General features: G+C 48.2%; 1 protein-coding gene across 3 annotated transcripts in view; it reads right to left on the bottom strand.

Moving 5' to 3' along the window:
• Positions 1–4,068: 4,068 nt before the first annotated feature.
• The window catches only part of SERTAD2 (SERTA domain containing 2), a 113,203-nt gene continuing 99,976 nt past the window's right edge, over positions 4,069–17,295 (bottom strand). For 2 of the 3 annotated variants that reach the window (XM_060026489.1, XM_060026488.1), the window contains exon 2: positions 4,069–9,309. In XM_060026489.1, the coding sequence (XP_059882472.1) occupies positions 8,370–9,305 (936 nt within the window). In that variant the 5' untranslated portion in view covers positions 9,306–9,309 and the 3' untranslated portion in view covers positions 4,069–8,369. Of the gene's footprint in view, positions 9,310–14,340; positions 16,132–17,295 lie in introns of those variants that run through there. The other variant, XR_009521435.1, reaches the window with a different exon arrangement.

Genomic DNA, 17,295 nt, shown 5'->3' with positions numbered 1-17,295 from the left:
GGTCTGGGCCCCTGCAACCATTTCTTGTCACTGCTGAACAATAGGCCTTGCTAGCAGCTGGCAGCTTGGCTTCCCCGCCTGCCAGGGGAGGGAGGGAGGGAGGGAGGGAAGCAGGGGCGGGCTGTGGGACTGGGACAGCCAGCCTGCCGCAAGGGGATTCCCAGCTCCGGGGACGGTGTGTGTGCCTTCCCGGTCTTGCACACCAGCAGCCGGGAAGGCTGGCACTGGGGGACTTAGAGCAGCAGCTCTCCTCCCACCTGAGCGATTCCATAAGATCCCGAGGCCTAGGGCTCCGTGCCCAGAGATGCTGGCGGAGGCCCCCATGCTTCCAGCTTGCAGCCAAGAAGAACCATGGCCCGAAGCATGTGGCATGTGTGTGCCTCCTTCCTTTGCCACCCAGCCAACTGAGTTCCTGAGAGGGGAAGTAGCCGACCCAAGGTCACACAGAGACTTCAGCCCTGTAAGAGCAGTCCCAGGTCCTGGTTCACTGCTGGCCCCACTGGTACATCTTCCTGTCTTGTCCCACTGGCTAATGCTTCAGTGTGCCAGGAGGGAGCCATGCCCCTGTGGAGAAGAAGAGGGGTGAAGTGGCTTGCCCAAGGTCAGGCAAGTGACAGAGGTGAAGCTTGGATTGGGACACCTGCTCAGCCTCCAGCCGGCAGCCTGCAGGTGGACTTGGATGACACCAGGAGCGAGGATGGGTGACGGGAGAGTGTGCTGAAGGGGTTATAAGGGTCAGAGAGGCCTGGCCTGCAATCCCAGCTCTGCCACATGCCAGCTGTGTGACCTCTGGGCGGTTGCTTAGCCTCTCTGAGTCTGGACTCCCTCCTCTGTAAAGCAGAGGTGGTAAGATAAACCTCAAAGGGCTCGGGCAGAGTCCACGAGATCCCATACACGGCACTCAGTGGTGTCTGGCTCGTGTGAGTGCTCGGGAAGTCGTAACCCTGAATCTCCACATTCAGTTAAGATTCCTTTCCAGGAGGAGCAAACAGACATTAAAAGCAAAGACAGAGGAGACAATAGGGACTCTGGGACCCCAGATTGCCACACAAGCTTGGAGCACAGTGTCCTCAGTAAATACATAGCTGAGAGTCATGACCACAAGCGTGGAAATGGTGGTGGTCCCACAAAACGTGCCCTCAGCATTAAGATGCCCCAGGTTTGCTTAATGGCCCAACCTAAGACCCCACACCAAGTGGAGGCCTGGATTTTAGCCTTGCCACTCTCAGGTTAGCTAGAGCCAACATTTGTGGACTTCTTGTTTTAATTCCCTAGAACTGTTATAAGTGCTTTACATGTATGGACTCCTTTAATCCCTATCCTTGCATGAGATAAGCTCAATTACTACCCTCATCTAACAGATGAGAAAGCTGAGGCATAGAGAGGTTCGGGAACTTGCCCAAGGTTACAGGCTATCAATGATGGAGCCAGGCTTCAAACTCAGGTGGTCCAGTTACAGAGCCAAACTCTGAACCTCCATGCTATGCTCTCCCCCCTTAAACAAGAATCACTTCCCCCCTCTGTGTTTCAGCTTTCACATCTGTAAAACGGGGCCCTTTCCTTCCTAGGTGTTAAGCGTTCTGAAGATGTCCATCCTCGCGGGGCTTTTCTGGCTCCTCCGCCCTCTCGGACCCTCGCATCCCCACCTCGCACTCTTTGTCCTTGGGATCCCTGCCCTCACCTCTGTACTGTACTCGCTTTCCAGACCCCTCTCCAGACGTCCCAGTCTGTGTAAGCCCCTGAGCACAGCAAGTCTGGCATGGTCTCAACTATGGTCAGACCCTGTTCTAAGCATTGCATGGTTTGCAAAGATCAAGGTTTGGTAAACTGTTTCTGTTAAAAGGCCAAAGAGCAAACATTTTAGACTTTGAGGGCCTTACGGTCTCTGTGTCACTGTAGTAGGACAGCAGCCATAGATAATACACACATAAATGAATGCGGCCGTGTTCCAATAAAATTCACACAAACAGGATTTGGCCCAAGGGCCGAAGTTTGCCGACCTCTGACAAAGATGAACATCACGAGATAAAGTCATGGCTCCTAAATCTCTTTGAACTGCTCTCTAAAGAGCAGCAGCAGGGGGGTAGCACAGGAAACAAAGTTGCACAGCTAGCCAGAGACATGGCACGGCTTGCTAAGTGCCTCTGCAGAGGCAGAGCCGTCCCGAAGAAGAGGAGGCTTCATGGACAGACACTTGAGCTCGGCCTGGGAGTGATGGGTAGAATATCTACCAGCTGAACTGGGGGCACAAGCAAGGGCATGCAGTGTGCTGGCAATGGGGGCGTCCAGAGGGCCGGACGGGAGTGGGCCTGGGACCCAAACAAGGAAGACCACGCTCTGTGCTTCCCTCCTGCTGTAGAGGAGGAACCACAGGGTTTTTTTGTTTGTTTTTAATTAAACAAATGTTTTGAGTGCCTACTATGCACTAGGTGCAGTTGGAGGCACGTGAGGAGAGATGACATCCACAGCTTGCACTTTTATTGCACCGTCAACACGTTCAAAGAGATTTAGGAGCCATGGCTGTATCTCCTCCTCACAAGCACAGAGAGATTGAACGAGTCACCAAAGCTCTATCTCTAATTAATAGCAGACGCTCATATTCCAGAGACAAACCTCTCCACTGAGAAACAGCCTCTTATTTCTAGCAGCCTAACGAGCATCTCCATCGGGATGTCTGGATTGAGCTCAGCCTCTTCTCCCCCGTGTTAGTCTGCTAGGGCTGCCGTAACAAAGTACCACAGAGCGACTTAAGCTATAGAAATAGATTGTTCTGGAGGCCATAAGTCGGAAACAGAGGTGCCAGCAGGGCTGGTGCCTTCTGAGGGCTGTGAGGAAGAACTCTGTTCAGCCTGCTCCCCCGGCTTCTGGTGGTTTGCTGGCAGCCTTTGGTGCTCCTTGGGTGTAGACATGTTACCCTGATCTCTGCTTTCGTCTTCACATGGTGTTCTCTGTGCTTGTATGTGTCAAAATCTCCCCCCACCCCGCCTTTTTTTTTTTTTCATAAGGACACTAGTCATTGGATTAAGACCCACCCGAGTAACCTCACTTTAATTTCTCTGTAAAGACCCTATTTCTGAATTAAGGTCACATTCTGAGGTCTTGGGGGTTAGACCTTCAACAGATCTTTTTCGGAGGACACAATTCAACCTATAATACCTCCCCAACGCTCCCCGCTCTGCCACCATATTCCACTGCTGACTGATCGGAACCCTCATTTTCCAGCCCCATTCCCTCACCAGCTAGTATCGTGGCCCGGAACTGCCCGGAGGAGGTGAGGCTAGATCACACGATGCCCTCAGAGACGGCCCCGCTGCCAAGGAGACTCCCCAGGATCTCCTCCACGACCCTGTGGAAGATGGTGGGAGGGGTGGGGAGCCGCACTGTGGAAATGTGGGTCGGGCTGCTGGAGGATGTGCAACAAATTCGTGAACCACCGGTGCTGTGGAATACCAGTGGGGGGGGCAACAAGGATGTTAGAGAAACAAGCAGGTGGCAGTGAAGAGCAGATAGGAAGCAGATGCAATAACTGGAGGCGAGGGGGGAAGAGGGTCCGGGCTGCGGAAGAAGCTGTGGTAAGTTCGGAAAGGAGGCGGCGGAATCACACCTGGGAGAAGGGTGATGAGGCCAAAGAGAGGCCCAAAGGGGAAGGCCCAGCCCCGTGGGGGAACGAGGCTGGTTTAGACCCACTGAGCGTGAGATGGCAAAGCTTGGCAGATACCAAGTCCAGAGCCTGGGAGAGAGGTAGGGGCTGGAAATACGTTTTCAGAGTCCTGAGTGGATTAGGTGCCCTCGGGAAAGCAAGCAGGAGTGGAGGCTCAGCAAAGAGCTGGAACACCCCCCCACCCAGTGTTTAGTAAGAGTTGGGGGAGGAGGTCCGAGAAGGGCCCAAGAGGCAGGGGGAGAACCGAGAGAGAAGAGTGCTCCTGAGAGTGAGAGACAGGGGGCGGGTGACAGCACCAACTCCAGCAGAAGCCGCGGGCAGACCGTTCCCTGACGTGGGCAGACGGTGACACATGAGCTGGCTGTGCTCCGGGCAGAAGGAAACTGCAAACACGCCTCTCTCATCTTTTAACTGTTTATTGTATAATATAAAACTACAAAAGTAAGACTGCTCATTTCCATGTACATTTAATCTGTCCAATTGTTTAGATTACAGCCCAAACCTACATGTGAATACAACCATCTGGGTTCCGATGTAACGTCTAGTAATATTGCATAGAAAAGGCACAGCTCTCAGGTCTGTGGGGGAAAGGTTACACCTCCTGTTTGACAAAAGCCCTCCTCAAAAACCATGCACCAAACATGTCACTATGTACATCTTTTCCAAATCTTGGTTGTTTGCTCGTATGGACCGACTTCCCTTCCAAACTTGTTATCCCCAAAAGACGTCCAAAATTTTTATTGGCTTTGCTTGCAAGAGCATTTGATCCTGGCTAATTCTCAAGAACCATTCAGACTTATTCTTAGAAGCCCTGAAAACAACGGTACATAAGCAGGACGCACACACCTCACTGCCGTTGGCAGTTACTGGAAGTCAACCATTTCCAGCCGAAACAGGTTAAATATGCTCTTTTCAATTATTTTCAGAAAGCATATAAAGGTCCAATTTGTAACAGCAAGGTTTTGAAATTAAGACAATTCATACAGAGAATAACAATCGCTGCACAAAGTAGAGTCTCTCTCTCTCTCTTATTATTTTTTGCACCTGTCATTTGAGAAGGCTGCCCTGCGGATTCATAATTCATTGTTTACCACAAAGGTGGTTAATAAATTTAAGCTTTAAAAATGATCCGTAAGTTGACACTTTGGCTCTTTGGAGTTTATTTATTTAAGGAATTTCCTTGATCGATCTCAGGGCAGCTGGGACACTCCAAGGGGCTATGGCAATAAACAGCACAATTGAGAAAGACACTCCGGTGGAGGCGGCTGTGGCTAGCTCTCACCCTTTGGTGTGAGCGAGGGCGTCGGTGTGGATGCCCCTTCTGTCATAAAGAGAGAAAGTGCGACTAGAAAAACTTTAAAAAATATCAACCCTTTGATGCTTGATTTTCTTAAAAATTTGGAGGTATTAAAACATTCCTCATCCATACCTTTTGCATATTTCAAATCGACCCATATTAGAGGAGAGAGTAAAAATGAACGTGGACTGTGCATACGATGAGAAGACCCAGGGGTCTGGCTCGGACCCCCTTTTAATACAGATTGACATTCCTACAGGAGAATAAATTCCTACATACATTCTGCACATGTTACGATCCAGATGTTGTTAGAGCTCCACAGTAAAATAAATATATTTACACAGAAAAAAAGGAATAAATAACTTATGAAAAAAAATCACTTCAAATTCAAAGCTCTTATTATTCTGCTCTCATCTTGTCACTTCATTGCACATCACTGTCAATAATTGTCCTCTCCCAGCCCCACCCAGCATGTCTCTCTGTCCCTCTCGTAAAGGCACCTCAAACTGCCTGCCTGACTCTGAATGCCACAGGATGTCCTTTAGAAACGGGAAGGCACTGCTGCCGGGTGGCATCTGGAAGCACGTCCCACACTCAAGCTGGGACTTGGAGATCACACACAGGCTCACGTTCTTCCCTGTCGGGACATCACTTTGTAAAAATAAGACACAAAGATAACTGGAACACTTGATGGTTTTGTTCTTTTGAAACAGGGCCACTAATTCCCCACGTCTTCCTCATTAGACCTTGAATATCAAGAATTTACGGTGAGGGTGTCCAGAGAATTAAAAAGCATTTGCGCGCTGCTGTTGGGGGTTTTTGTTTTTGATCCTGAAGCCCAGACTTATAAACGCGGGAGAGTCAGAGAACCACGTGTGGGCAACACTTCGCTGTGCTTATTTGAACTGCTGCCCAACATATGGGATTTGTTTAAACACACGATTTGCTAATCCAACCGAAGTACAGTTGTTCTAAGTTACTATCAATCAGTTTTCAACAATGGCAAATCAGCCGCCTTACCCTGTTATTGTCCGGAATAATCAACACTATTGTGCATGTACACGTATGTGTATGCAGGCGGCATGTGGAGAGTCTGCCAGGTCCTTGAGTTAGCAGAAGCATGGAGCCTGGGCGGACTTGTTCTCTACAGGAAAAGGAAGCCCTTCAAACGGACAGGCACGGTGACACCGGAAGCATCTACCACAACCCTCACCTTAACTACATGGTCCCTGGTCCTATCAAAGGGAATGACACATCTGCAGTAGTAAGAGGTGTCCGGTGGAGGGTGCTTGCTGGAGAACGGTGCAGTTTGATCGGTTTCTCACTGCTCGTCTGAGTTGATAATTAGCCTTTAAAAACACATTCAAGTTGGCGGGAGGGGGTGGGGGGGGTGAGTAAATCAGAACGTAGAGAGATTTAATCATATCATACACGAATCTTTTGCTTAGATGAGCAGTTCCTTCATCAAAGTGTATTTGCTTTGCCATGTGTATTATAAAAATAAAACTATCTATGGCTTGTTTAAAGTGCCATTTTATAAAGCTGTCTTTTTTAATTGGCCAGAAAGACTCAATTTTATCCATGGCAAGAAGTGAGCAGAATTGGTGACTGAATATTGACAAATGACCAACAACAAAGACAACAACAACAACACAAATCCCATAATTTAAAAATTCTTAAATAAATATAAAAGTTATTCCTAAAGAAGCCACCTGCATTTCAACAATATAGGTTGTAACCAGCTAAAGTACCATTGGAAGAAAGAAAAAACTGAAACGGAAAGGCCATTAACAATTTCGGCAACAAGCATGATACATTGCAAACGTTTTAAAATTAAATGTACACCGCTAGGAATAAAAAGCTAGTTCTCAAGTTCTCCTGGCAGAGAGAGGATGGCAATGGGGGAGGAGGGGAACATGCATAGAAAGTCCTATCTGTGTATTTGGGTAAAACAGCCTTGTAAAGTGTAGTTAAAGCAGTTGATTTAAGAAAGCAACCAGATCGGAGGCCGTGACGTAATGGGACCAACTCCAGGTTCAGGAGCCATGCGTGTTACAAGAGTGCATCCTAGGCTGGGCCGAGGAGAGCTGGGCTCACTGTGGTGATCGTGAAGATGCCATTTTCAGCACTTAGCAACAGCGGGAAAGAAAGCTCTAAGGAAGGGAAGCAGGAAAAGACAACAGAGCGACATGATGGATGCCTTCTGGGGGAGAGTTCCTTCTTGACGAGCCCTAAGCGTCGCAACAGGGTTTAGTTCCATGAAGAGGTCAGTTGCTTTTCATAAAATTTTGTTCGTGTGTAAAATTTCAGGTCTTCATAAAAATTATGCCAAAAAGGGAAAGATCTGGGGTTTTGTTTAAAAAAATAAAAACAATTAAAAGCGCAGACTTGGCATAAATACAATGAGTACTTGGTAGCCTTCCCCTCCAGAGAGAGAGCTAAAGAGAACCATCACTTAAACCCCGAGCTCCATGGCCACCTCCCGCCAACTGCTTAATGCAAGTTTGATGAGCAGACGTGGCTCTGGCTTTGGAAGTCACAGTGCTGGCGGGTGTTCATGCCAGGGGGTCGGTGCTTGTGAAATTTGGGTGTGATATCTCCTGGCCCTTCTTAAAGCGCTGCGTGTGTGTGTGTGTGTGTGTGTGTGTGTGTGTGCGCGCGCGCGCGCGTCTGGGGACATCAACTGCGATTGATTTGATCCAATTTTCTCTTTGCACCAAACACATATAAAACATTACAACTCTATAAAAGTACAAGTGCAACTTGTACATCTGAAGTTTGCAGGAACTATGTGAGCAAATCCTATCAAAATAGCTATCTCATATGTATAAACAGCATTTGTTTTTAGAAAAACAATATCATAAACTGCGGAATCTGTACAAAAATATAAAATAAATTTGGGCAGCAGTTTCTAAACAGCCATGTAAATGCAACACTTACGAGGAGTAGTTAATGCCTCTAAAAAGGCTGAATTGCCAAGTCAACCTATACAGGGCGAAAATGCCGGAAAAGGTACTGAGATTATCTAAATAATATATATATATATTTTCTTTTTTTACCTCTTGCAATAAAACTTATAGAAAAAATAGACAAATATGCACATGCAATTTACAGCTTTTCCAACTTATTCCTTGTGCTTCACTTGAGCTGTTTATTTTTGTCATTCCACATAGCGACATTGTCTTCAAATGTATTCTTTCCTATTCCCGGGTACTAGGTCTCTGAGGAACCACTCAAAAAAGCATATTAAAAGTGGTCATACTTGGATGAAGGCACTCCAACTCTGCTCAAAGCAAAAACTAGTGTGATCCTTTTGTAGAATGTTCTTTTTCTCAGAAAAAGGCAAGCAAGGGTACATGCACAGTGCGGAGAGCTGTCGGGGTGCGGGGTGCAGGCGACGGGCCCCGGGGCTCAGGACCCGACCAGCACCTCCATGATGTGGTCCAGCTCCGTGAGGTCCATCTTGAAAGGCTGGCTCGGGGCGACGGGCTGGCTGCTGTAGGGAGCCAGCGTCTTGAGGAGGTCGTCGGCCGACACGGGGGACATTTTTGAGGATGTCCCCGACGCGGACGTGCAGGGGTCAAAGTCGTACATGGACGTGTCAATGTCGGCAAACAGGATGTCGTCCAGGGTCAAGTCTGTCAGGAAGCCCGTGGACGTGGTGATCTCAAAGTTGCCGGGCAGGGAGTCCATCAGTTTCGGGTCGTCGGGCCGGCCGTCCTGGAGCCCCTCGGGTCTCTGCGCGCCGGGCCCGCCGGAGTCCCCTTTCGGGTCGTCGGTGGTGGCCTCCGCGGCCTCCATGGAGGTAGATGTGGGACAGAGCTCCTCGATCTCGTCCAGGGCGGAGGAGAAGCTGTCCTTTTCCGGCGGGAGGGCAGGAGGTGCGAGTCTGGCGGGGGCCGCAGGCTGCGCGGCCGGGGAAGTGCAAAACGTGTCCTGGTCGTCCTCGAGCAGTGAGGCGGGGGTGAGGCAGGCCTCCAGGGGCGCAGCGCCGCCCAGCTCGCAGGGCGCGGGCGCGGGGTGGCTGAAGGCAGGCGGTGCCTCCCGGTAGCTGGAGCCCAGCGGGTCGGCGGGCGGCGAAGAGGCGGGGAACGCGGGCCTCAGGCTGCCCTCCTGCTTCAGCTCCTCCTGGATCCGCCTCAACATGTTGTTGATGAGCACGGTCTTTTGCAAGCTGGGCTCTGTGAGGGGCCTGTGGTTGTAGAGTTTCATAAGGGAAATGTTGAAGATAGTCTGGCGCTGTAAGGTGTAAGACACCTTGGACGGACCGTCGGAGGGGGACACAATTTTGCCTTCCAGCCCATCTTCATGCTCGTCAAACTTCCGTTTTCCTCCTTTCCCCAACATATATCTGCCAAGGAGAAAGGAAGGAGATGGAATCAATCCCACAGAAAAGAATTTCTACCCTAAAAAAAGACGTGGATTCAGAGGTCAGGACCCGGACTTGAGCTCCCTGCCCAGGGTCGGTTACAACAGAGGAATTCATTGGGAAATCTACCTTTGTGTGCCGGTGGAGCAATCTTTATCACTGGGTAGTCTGTTGAATGTATTTCTTGAGAAATGTGTACAACACAGACAAGTTAAACGTTACCATGGAAACCGTGATTTTGACTTTGTGCTCCTGGGCTTGCGTTCGCATGCCTACGGCGTTACCATGCAGGTTCAACTTCCCTCCTCCCCCAAACAGATCTATTTTTAAAGCCCAAGAAAACACTGACAATACTATGACCTAAACAGGTAAAGGTATCATAGATTACAGCTTGAACACACCTAGAGCGATGAAAAGAACCCAGTTGGAGAAAAGGGAATATGTACAATTTTGGTAGAACCACGTGTGCTTTCAAAATGCCGTTTCCTTCCTCATCACACATAGAGCCTTTCTGCCTGTTTGGTGACATGTGGCGAAGTGCTTGGACTGTGTTAACTGACCACAGTGATTGAGCTGCCACTGCTTTTCCGTCTAGAATCAAGTGGAGGAAGGTGGATTGCCCAGCCCAAGTTTTCCCATGGCTCAATTTCATCGCATGCAGCCATGCCTGAGTGCAACTGGACTAATTTAAAAGAAATTTGCTCTGATTATAAGCATTGCTGTTTGGGTACTCGACACATTTCTTAAAACAATACCTACTGTGATTCCAGCAGGGATTTCAAAGAAACAATGACCTCCTATCTCAGACCTTGAGCACTGGGGAATGGGTTGGATTTTAACTCCTGCCTATCTCGCCTGACACGCACAGCCTCGGAGGTCTCCTTGTGTGCTCTGGCCTGAGTGGAGACGCCCTCAGCTGTCTGTGCCTTCAGGGGAGTGGTCCTTCATCTCAGAACTTCTACCAGCTAAACGGCAATCACAAGTCCACCCGCCTTTGACTCAGAGACCTCACTTTCCAACCAGTGAATCAAGAAAGCTGTCCTTACGCCGTCGTTCAGACCAGCAGACATGCTTCTAATCAAGCCAGGCCCACGCTCGCTCCCTATGCCCTCTACGCCACTTACCCACAGGCACGTGTTAATGCTCTCCTCAAGGCCACTCACTCTTTCTGATATCGTCACACACAAGAAAGTGCTTTGTAGTTATCCAGTTTTTCTTCTAAAGGCGACTTGCCTTTTACTGAATGGCCTCCTTCAATCCTTTAACTCATCCCACATCTACGCTGTCTTGGGCACTCGGCCAGAAGGTGGGTAGTCCTGCACAGGACTAAAGCCTGGTCTTCAAGGGGCTGAACATCTTCGCGGACACCTCATTATCATTTTCAATTAGGAGTCTCATCCTAAAGGAATAAGGCTAACCATAATAAAACTTCCCAGAACTTCCTCCCAAGGCTTTGTGGAAGAAGGCCACGCTGCCCCTCCAGGCAGACAGACATGCAGGTGGACACAGAGCCCGGTGCACAGGTCCCACTCCGGGTGACTGCCTTCACGTGCCTCAGTCTCCAGGAGAGAAGGATGAAGACAGCTGCAAGCCATCAAGTCAGAATCAGCTGGAGAATTTGTTAACACTCATAAAGAATGTGGAGTTGCTTGTACGAAACACTTTCTCTCACTTTGTAAACATTAAGAAAATGGCTGTCTATCACTAGGACCGAAGACCAGTCCCATAATTAACTGTTCTCTAAGGCAAGGAAGGTATGATAGTAACAACTCCCTTATCTAAGGCTTCACATGACAGAAACATTTCCTACTGTTCAGTGCTACAAGCCTCATTTGTATATACACTTTGCACAGAACATTTCCTATCTAAAGTATCTGTGCCCATTTAAACTTGAGTGTGAATCAGAGAGGAGGTGACTTCATTTCACATTACAAGACACTTTCTACTTTATGCTTTAGAAGTATTACCGGACAACTGTGTTTTGAAACAGATAACTGTATTCACATATATGCCATTTGTATTGGTTTACAATTGAAGCATTTAATGTCACTTCTAGAAAAACTCCATTTTTACCAAAGAGCTCACCAAATGCATTTAATTATCATATAAAGCTGTTATATAATCTACGTTATATGCTGTAATTTGAATGTACCCAATACATCCAAACGTGTGCCAGAGTACACAAGTGCACACGCACACACACTCTAAAACAGTGTTTCTCAAAGTGTGGTCCATAGATGGAACCAGTCTGTAAACTGTTACTAGTTCATGATGAGGTAAGTAAAGATACTGCATTGTTTAGAAACTTTTATAGCAGATTTACAGAGTAATTGTATCTCTGTAAATACAATTTTTTAAAACGAGGCTTCTATTTTTACATTTTTGTACTCTTATTTCATTTTTCTAGTCATTATTTTTGTCATGTTTTACTAAAGTATCAGTCTATAAAGGAGGAAAACACAAACAAGATCGTCCTTCATCGCAAAAAGTTTGAGAAGCACTGTCCCAAAATGTAAACCAAATACACAGCTCAAAACAAATTAGTAAGCTCATCGCCACTTAAAATTTTTACCGGTTTTCTGGAGAAGTAACCCTTAGAAAAGACAACGTAGACTTTTCCTTTCTTTTTGTCATTCATGCACAGCTGTCTTTTAAGGACTTGTTGACAGGAAAAAACAACAGGGCTTTTTCAATAACTCATACTTCTCTAGAAATAATCACTGAGCACATAGAACTTAAATACTTAAAAAGCACGTGGTACTAGAGGCATTTAGCAGAATTCCCATTGCTGCGGGAGATCTGTGGAGATACTTTTCAGAGAGATTTCAACATGAGAAGCGCCTAATTTCCAATTAGAATGATCTAGCTGGTCATAGCTGTGTGATAATCTTAATGATTTAGGGAAAGCCTGGTAAGACATTCGTAATGCTCTCTGGAAGGGGACAGAGGAGGGCCCGTGTAAGCAAAATCTGTGAGCGCGAATAGGCAAGACGAATCGAATCCTGGACGCTTCTCAAATGTGTAAATAAGGACTCACGATAGAGTATGGCTCCAAGCAGGTTTGCCTTCATTTTTCTATTTCATTTTACGAGGCAACACTGCTCTACACACCCAGTAAGATTGCAAAATGCACACAATCCTGACTTGTAATCTGAAGTCTATCTACATTTTTACAGAAAGGAGTGAAAAACAACATAGTAAAATCTAATCCTCACTCCTACGTAGAACCTTAACGTTAAAAAAAGTTTTTTTTTAATTTAAAATTTGTAAAAAATTAAAGTTTTCCTAAAGTTTGCTTAACACACTGTTGAGAGTCCCGTCTGCCCACGTTCAGAAGAGGCCTCCAGCTCCTGGAAGTGAGAAGGACCCTCACTCGGTGCTGTGTGAACGCCACACCTTGGAGCAGACACAATTCAAAGAAAAGACAAGCTTCGCAGGAACCCAGGGGCCAGGCTGCCTGAAGCCTTTTCCTCGGGCGGGCGCGCTAAGACGACAGCAATAGCTCTTCAGGCCACTGGAGAGGCAGGTGACGTGTTAAAAGGCCTCACTTGGCTGCAGCCTGAGGATGGAGCAGTGGCTGGAGCTCATTAGGGGCTTCAAGCTGACAAGAGGGAAGGGGGTGTCTGCTGTTCCTGCCCGAGAGGCCCCTTGGCGGTGGACCTGGACACCAGGGTGGTAGCCTGTAGTTCACCAAAGGGGGCCTGTGATAAGTCGGTTTCCAGGCCACCCCGAGGCTTGGCGCCCCACTTTGCCTCCTCCCTTGGCTTGAGAAGACCCAGGCCCCATAGCTCATGTCTTCTACCCAATCTTTCAGTCAAAGGCCCAGAAGGGGCCCGAGCTTCAGGGCTGGTTAGAGATCCCCACATGGGGGAGTGAGGTGGGCGCTCCCTCCCTTTCCTGCCCACCCAGCGGGGCCTAAAACTAACCACAGCCACTCTTTTATTGAATATTCACTGGCTCTTAATATAAGGGTCCAGATAAAACACCCTCCCTCCCCAAGAAGCTTGCTAGAAAGAAACTCCTAGCATTCTGATTTGCTTAACGTAAATTTTGGCAAGTAGTAACTGCAGCGATCTAAGTTTTGAAAATAGAGACCAAAACTCAAGGGTAGCAAATACAAATGAACACTTCTCTGCCGGAGTCTTCCAGGGAGTTTAATAGTGAATAAACCTCTCCAGATACTAAACCTGGCTTGCAGTTGTGCCGCTTTCATTAGGAAGGACCCTGCCCTCAAAAGCTACCATCCGCTTAGGCAGATAGTCAAAAGTCACATGTCACTGGGAGATTCCTCAGAAGAGAAAGAACCAGAGAAACAGGAGACGATATCACCTGTTTGGGAGTCTGCAATTCCAGATTCTGAATGGCTCCCACAGCAGGGAGTCTGAGAGATTAGTACAGACTGAGGCGACCAGGGGACTTCTGAAGGGGATAGGATCTGAGGTTTCTGTTTAAGGCGGGATTGTCTCTCAATGTCCGTTTCCCACCCCAGACGGTAAGCCCTCTGAGGGTTTCAGACTGTTCCGTTCGTCTCTGTGTTCTCAGGTTAGGGCAGTCCCTGATACACCGAAGATGCTCCAGAAAGAGTCACTGGATGAATAGTAAATGGAAAGAATGAGAAAAGACACTGAGGGACAGCCAGAGAAGGACTGTAAAACAAAGACAGAGATGTGTGTCTTTGGCTCTGACTGTAAACTTGGCATGGGAGGGAGGGTATGACAAAGGGGAAGGCTGAACGAATCTCAGAGGGCACAGCTGTACAGGGCAGACCCTGGGTAAGGAGATTTGTCAGTATCTGAGGCACAGCGGGTGGGCAGGGATGCCTCCTTCAATCTTTAGTTCTCAAACTTGGGGGAGCATCAGACTCACCAAGGGGGCTAGTTAACACAGAATGCTGCCCCCCACCCCCAAACACACACACACTATCCCAGATTCTCAGTCAGTCCGTCTGGTGTGGAGGCCCAAGATGTGCATTTCCATCAAGTTTCCAGGTGATGCTGGTCTGCGGACCTCATTTTGAAAACCATGACTTCCTTTCTTCCCCATCCAGCTATTTCATATGTAAGCCTGAGAATATCTTTACTCAATTAAACTGGAGCCTAAAGGGCTTCCTTACTTGTGCCTAAGCAGGTAAGGAAAAAAAGAATGAGCAGCGTTTCTGTGATGGCAGCTGACATTAAAAAAGAAAGACTCCATGCAGAATTAAGATGTCTTCAGCTCAATTTTAATGATAAAGCTCAGCTTCTCAGACTGATATATCAGATCCCACCTGCTCACTGGGGCCTAGATTCTTCTTGCTGTGATCACAGAGTGAATGGCAGTGAGGCCTTATGCCCAATGTCCAAAGAGAAACTGGAAGAGTACCTATGTGTTAAAAGGGAGCATTTCGTAGCTTTTATATTTTTTAAGGCATTGTGGGAAAAAAATGCAAACATTAAAAGAAAAACACAAGCAATCAAAAATGTTCTTTTAAACTCAATGTTTTTCAACTGTTTAAAAGCTATGCCTTGGAAAAAAATTTTAAATCACTCTCGGAGCTGTCAAAATAAATGTTATGATTTTTAAATTAAGAATATTAAATCTACTTTTGCAAACCACCACTTCTGTCATCCCCACTAGCAACAACAAAATCCACTGCTTTAACCTGCAGCCCTCTGTGGCCACTAGTGCTTCCTAGAGGCCCAGAGCCTAGTGGCCGCTGATTGACAGGTGCACAGAGGGGGCTGTGTGGCCCCTGCGGGCAGCATCACTGCTCGGGCTTGTGAGAGGCCCAAACTGGGAGCCCTTCTCTGCGCACCACTAGGGCTGTCTTTCTGACTCGCTGCGGGTCAAAAAAAGATGCAAAAGACTGCATTATGCTTTAACTCAATTCATCCCCCCAAATAGTGATCACCCCAGATAGAAGGAAAACCCTCCATCTCATCCTACTCAGTATCTAAGGGAATTAATGCTACAAAAGGCATTTAAAAGAAGGTCAAAATTGATAGCTTAGTTCCAATTTCTGAAGGGAGGAAATGACTGGGGAAGGTATGACTGACCACATGATCAAAGAGGCAGCTGAGAGCGGAGGCAAGTGGCCGGGGAGGGAGTGGAAATGGCTCCCAGCTTAGCTCATCCATCCAGGCGGAGGGATGCTGGTCCACACACAGAGGTGGGGCAGACAGGGGAGATCCTAAAAGACTCACTCCAGAACACCTCAAGGCCCGATGGTTTGTACTTCGTGTACATTTTCAAAAGCTTGTTCCAATTTCCTTTTGGAGTAGTAAGTGACAACTAGAAATCCAGGGCTTTCGAGTGTAGCAGGCTTAAGTGACGTATTGTCTCAACGGTCAGTTACCGAGGCAGAACTCAGCCCTGGTGTCTTCTGTTGGGGAAGGGTAGTTACTAGTGGGGCCCTCGGCTCCCAGAGAACTGGTCTCCTTCTACATCGTCACCAGGGTGAAGACCCTGGTGCCTGCTTTGGGATGAGTCACTGGTCTGCACACTTATGCCTGCGTCACTAAGTTCACATCTCTCAAGTGAAAGGCTCCTAATCCAGAGGGTCCCCAATCTCCTCAACTACACCATCCTGTGTGACCACTGGTGTGATTACTGGTTGCTGAGGAGTCCAGAAGTGCCCACGCTGATACTAAAAATCATAAAAACGAGGCATTTAGGGTAATGCCCATGATTCAGAACGATGATTTTTCCTCATGGATCTAGCCAGTTTGAAGAAAAAAGAAGCTGAGACATGTGACGAGTGTCTTCAAACAGGCTAGCAGAGGCGATTTCCTCACTCTGACATCCTGAGCCACCAAACCCAAAGTCCTGTAAGTGGAAACACATTCTTTCAGTTTCTTTTGGGGGCAGTAGAAGAAGAAAGGAGTGCCCCTGGCAAAACTACTGAGTGTGCGACAGTCTTCCAAGAGCAGAAGAGAGGCTGGCCAGAAATGCTGGTGAGACAACTTCTGAAACAGAATATTCTCAGCTCTCCTCTCCTCACCCCATACACCTGCCTTACAATGCGCTCTGGATCCTCAGAAGAGGTGGTCCAAATGGAGAGCCTCTGCTCCTAACCAGGACACCTCCCACCAGCTATGGGCGAACTCTGGGAAAAGGCTCTTCTGTCAGACAGTCACACAGCAGCTCCCAGGAAGGAAGGAGAGGCCCCAACCCCCTTCTACGGGGGGAAGCCAGGTTTGCTCAGACAACTTTCCACACTGTTAAAATATTACACCTTAAAAAACACCCAGGACTCAGAAATCTGATAACACCTATGCTTTTAACACCCCTCCTCCCCCAAGTAACAACAGAACCCACCAGGAGAACAGAAAGGCCACCCTGAAGGGACATGCTAGGTGGTGGTGCCGCAGATCGGCAGATCGGGGAGAGAGCTGACAGAAAGGGGGGTCAACCTGAAAGGATCTCCCAGCGGGGGTGTGCCATGCGCTGTGGCCGGTGCAGTTCCCCCAAAACCGGGGTGGTGAGCCTCCAGGAGGCGCTGTGGGTCAGCACTCCTGCAGACCCCAAAGTGATTGCCTCTGGCCTTAGGGAACGGCAGAAACACGGGCAAAATTCCAACGGGGAGGGCTTCCCTGGTGGCGCAGTGGTTGAGAATCCACCTGCCAATGCAGGGAACACGGGTTCGAGTCCTGGTCCGGGAAGATCCCACATGCCGCGGAGCAACTAAGCCCGTGAGCCACAAGTACTGAAGCCCGCGCGCCTAGAGCCCGTGCTCCGCAACAAGAGAAGCCACCGCAATGAGAAGCCCGCGCACCGCAACCAAGAGTAGCCTCCACTCGCCGCAACTACGGCAACGAAGACGCAACGCAGCCAAAGTAAAATAAAATAAACAAAAAAATTCCAACAGGGAGAAAGCCTCTGCGTGTTTACAGACAGGGTGAGGACTCCCAGAAGACAAGGGAGGGTTAGTAACTGAACACCTAAAGCTGCCCGGATCAGGGAAGCTTTTTTTTTTTTTTTTAAACCCAA

Source organism: Delphinus delphis, chromosome 12, assembly GCF_949987515.2.
Source record: "Delphinus delphis chromosome 12, mDelDel1.2, whole genome shotgun sequence".
Taxonomy (NCBI): Eukaryota; Metazoa; Chordata; class Mammalia; order Artiodactyla; family Delphinidae; genus Delphinus; species Delphinus delphis.
This window is presented reverse-complemented; position numbering and strand designations above follow the sequence as displayed.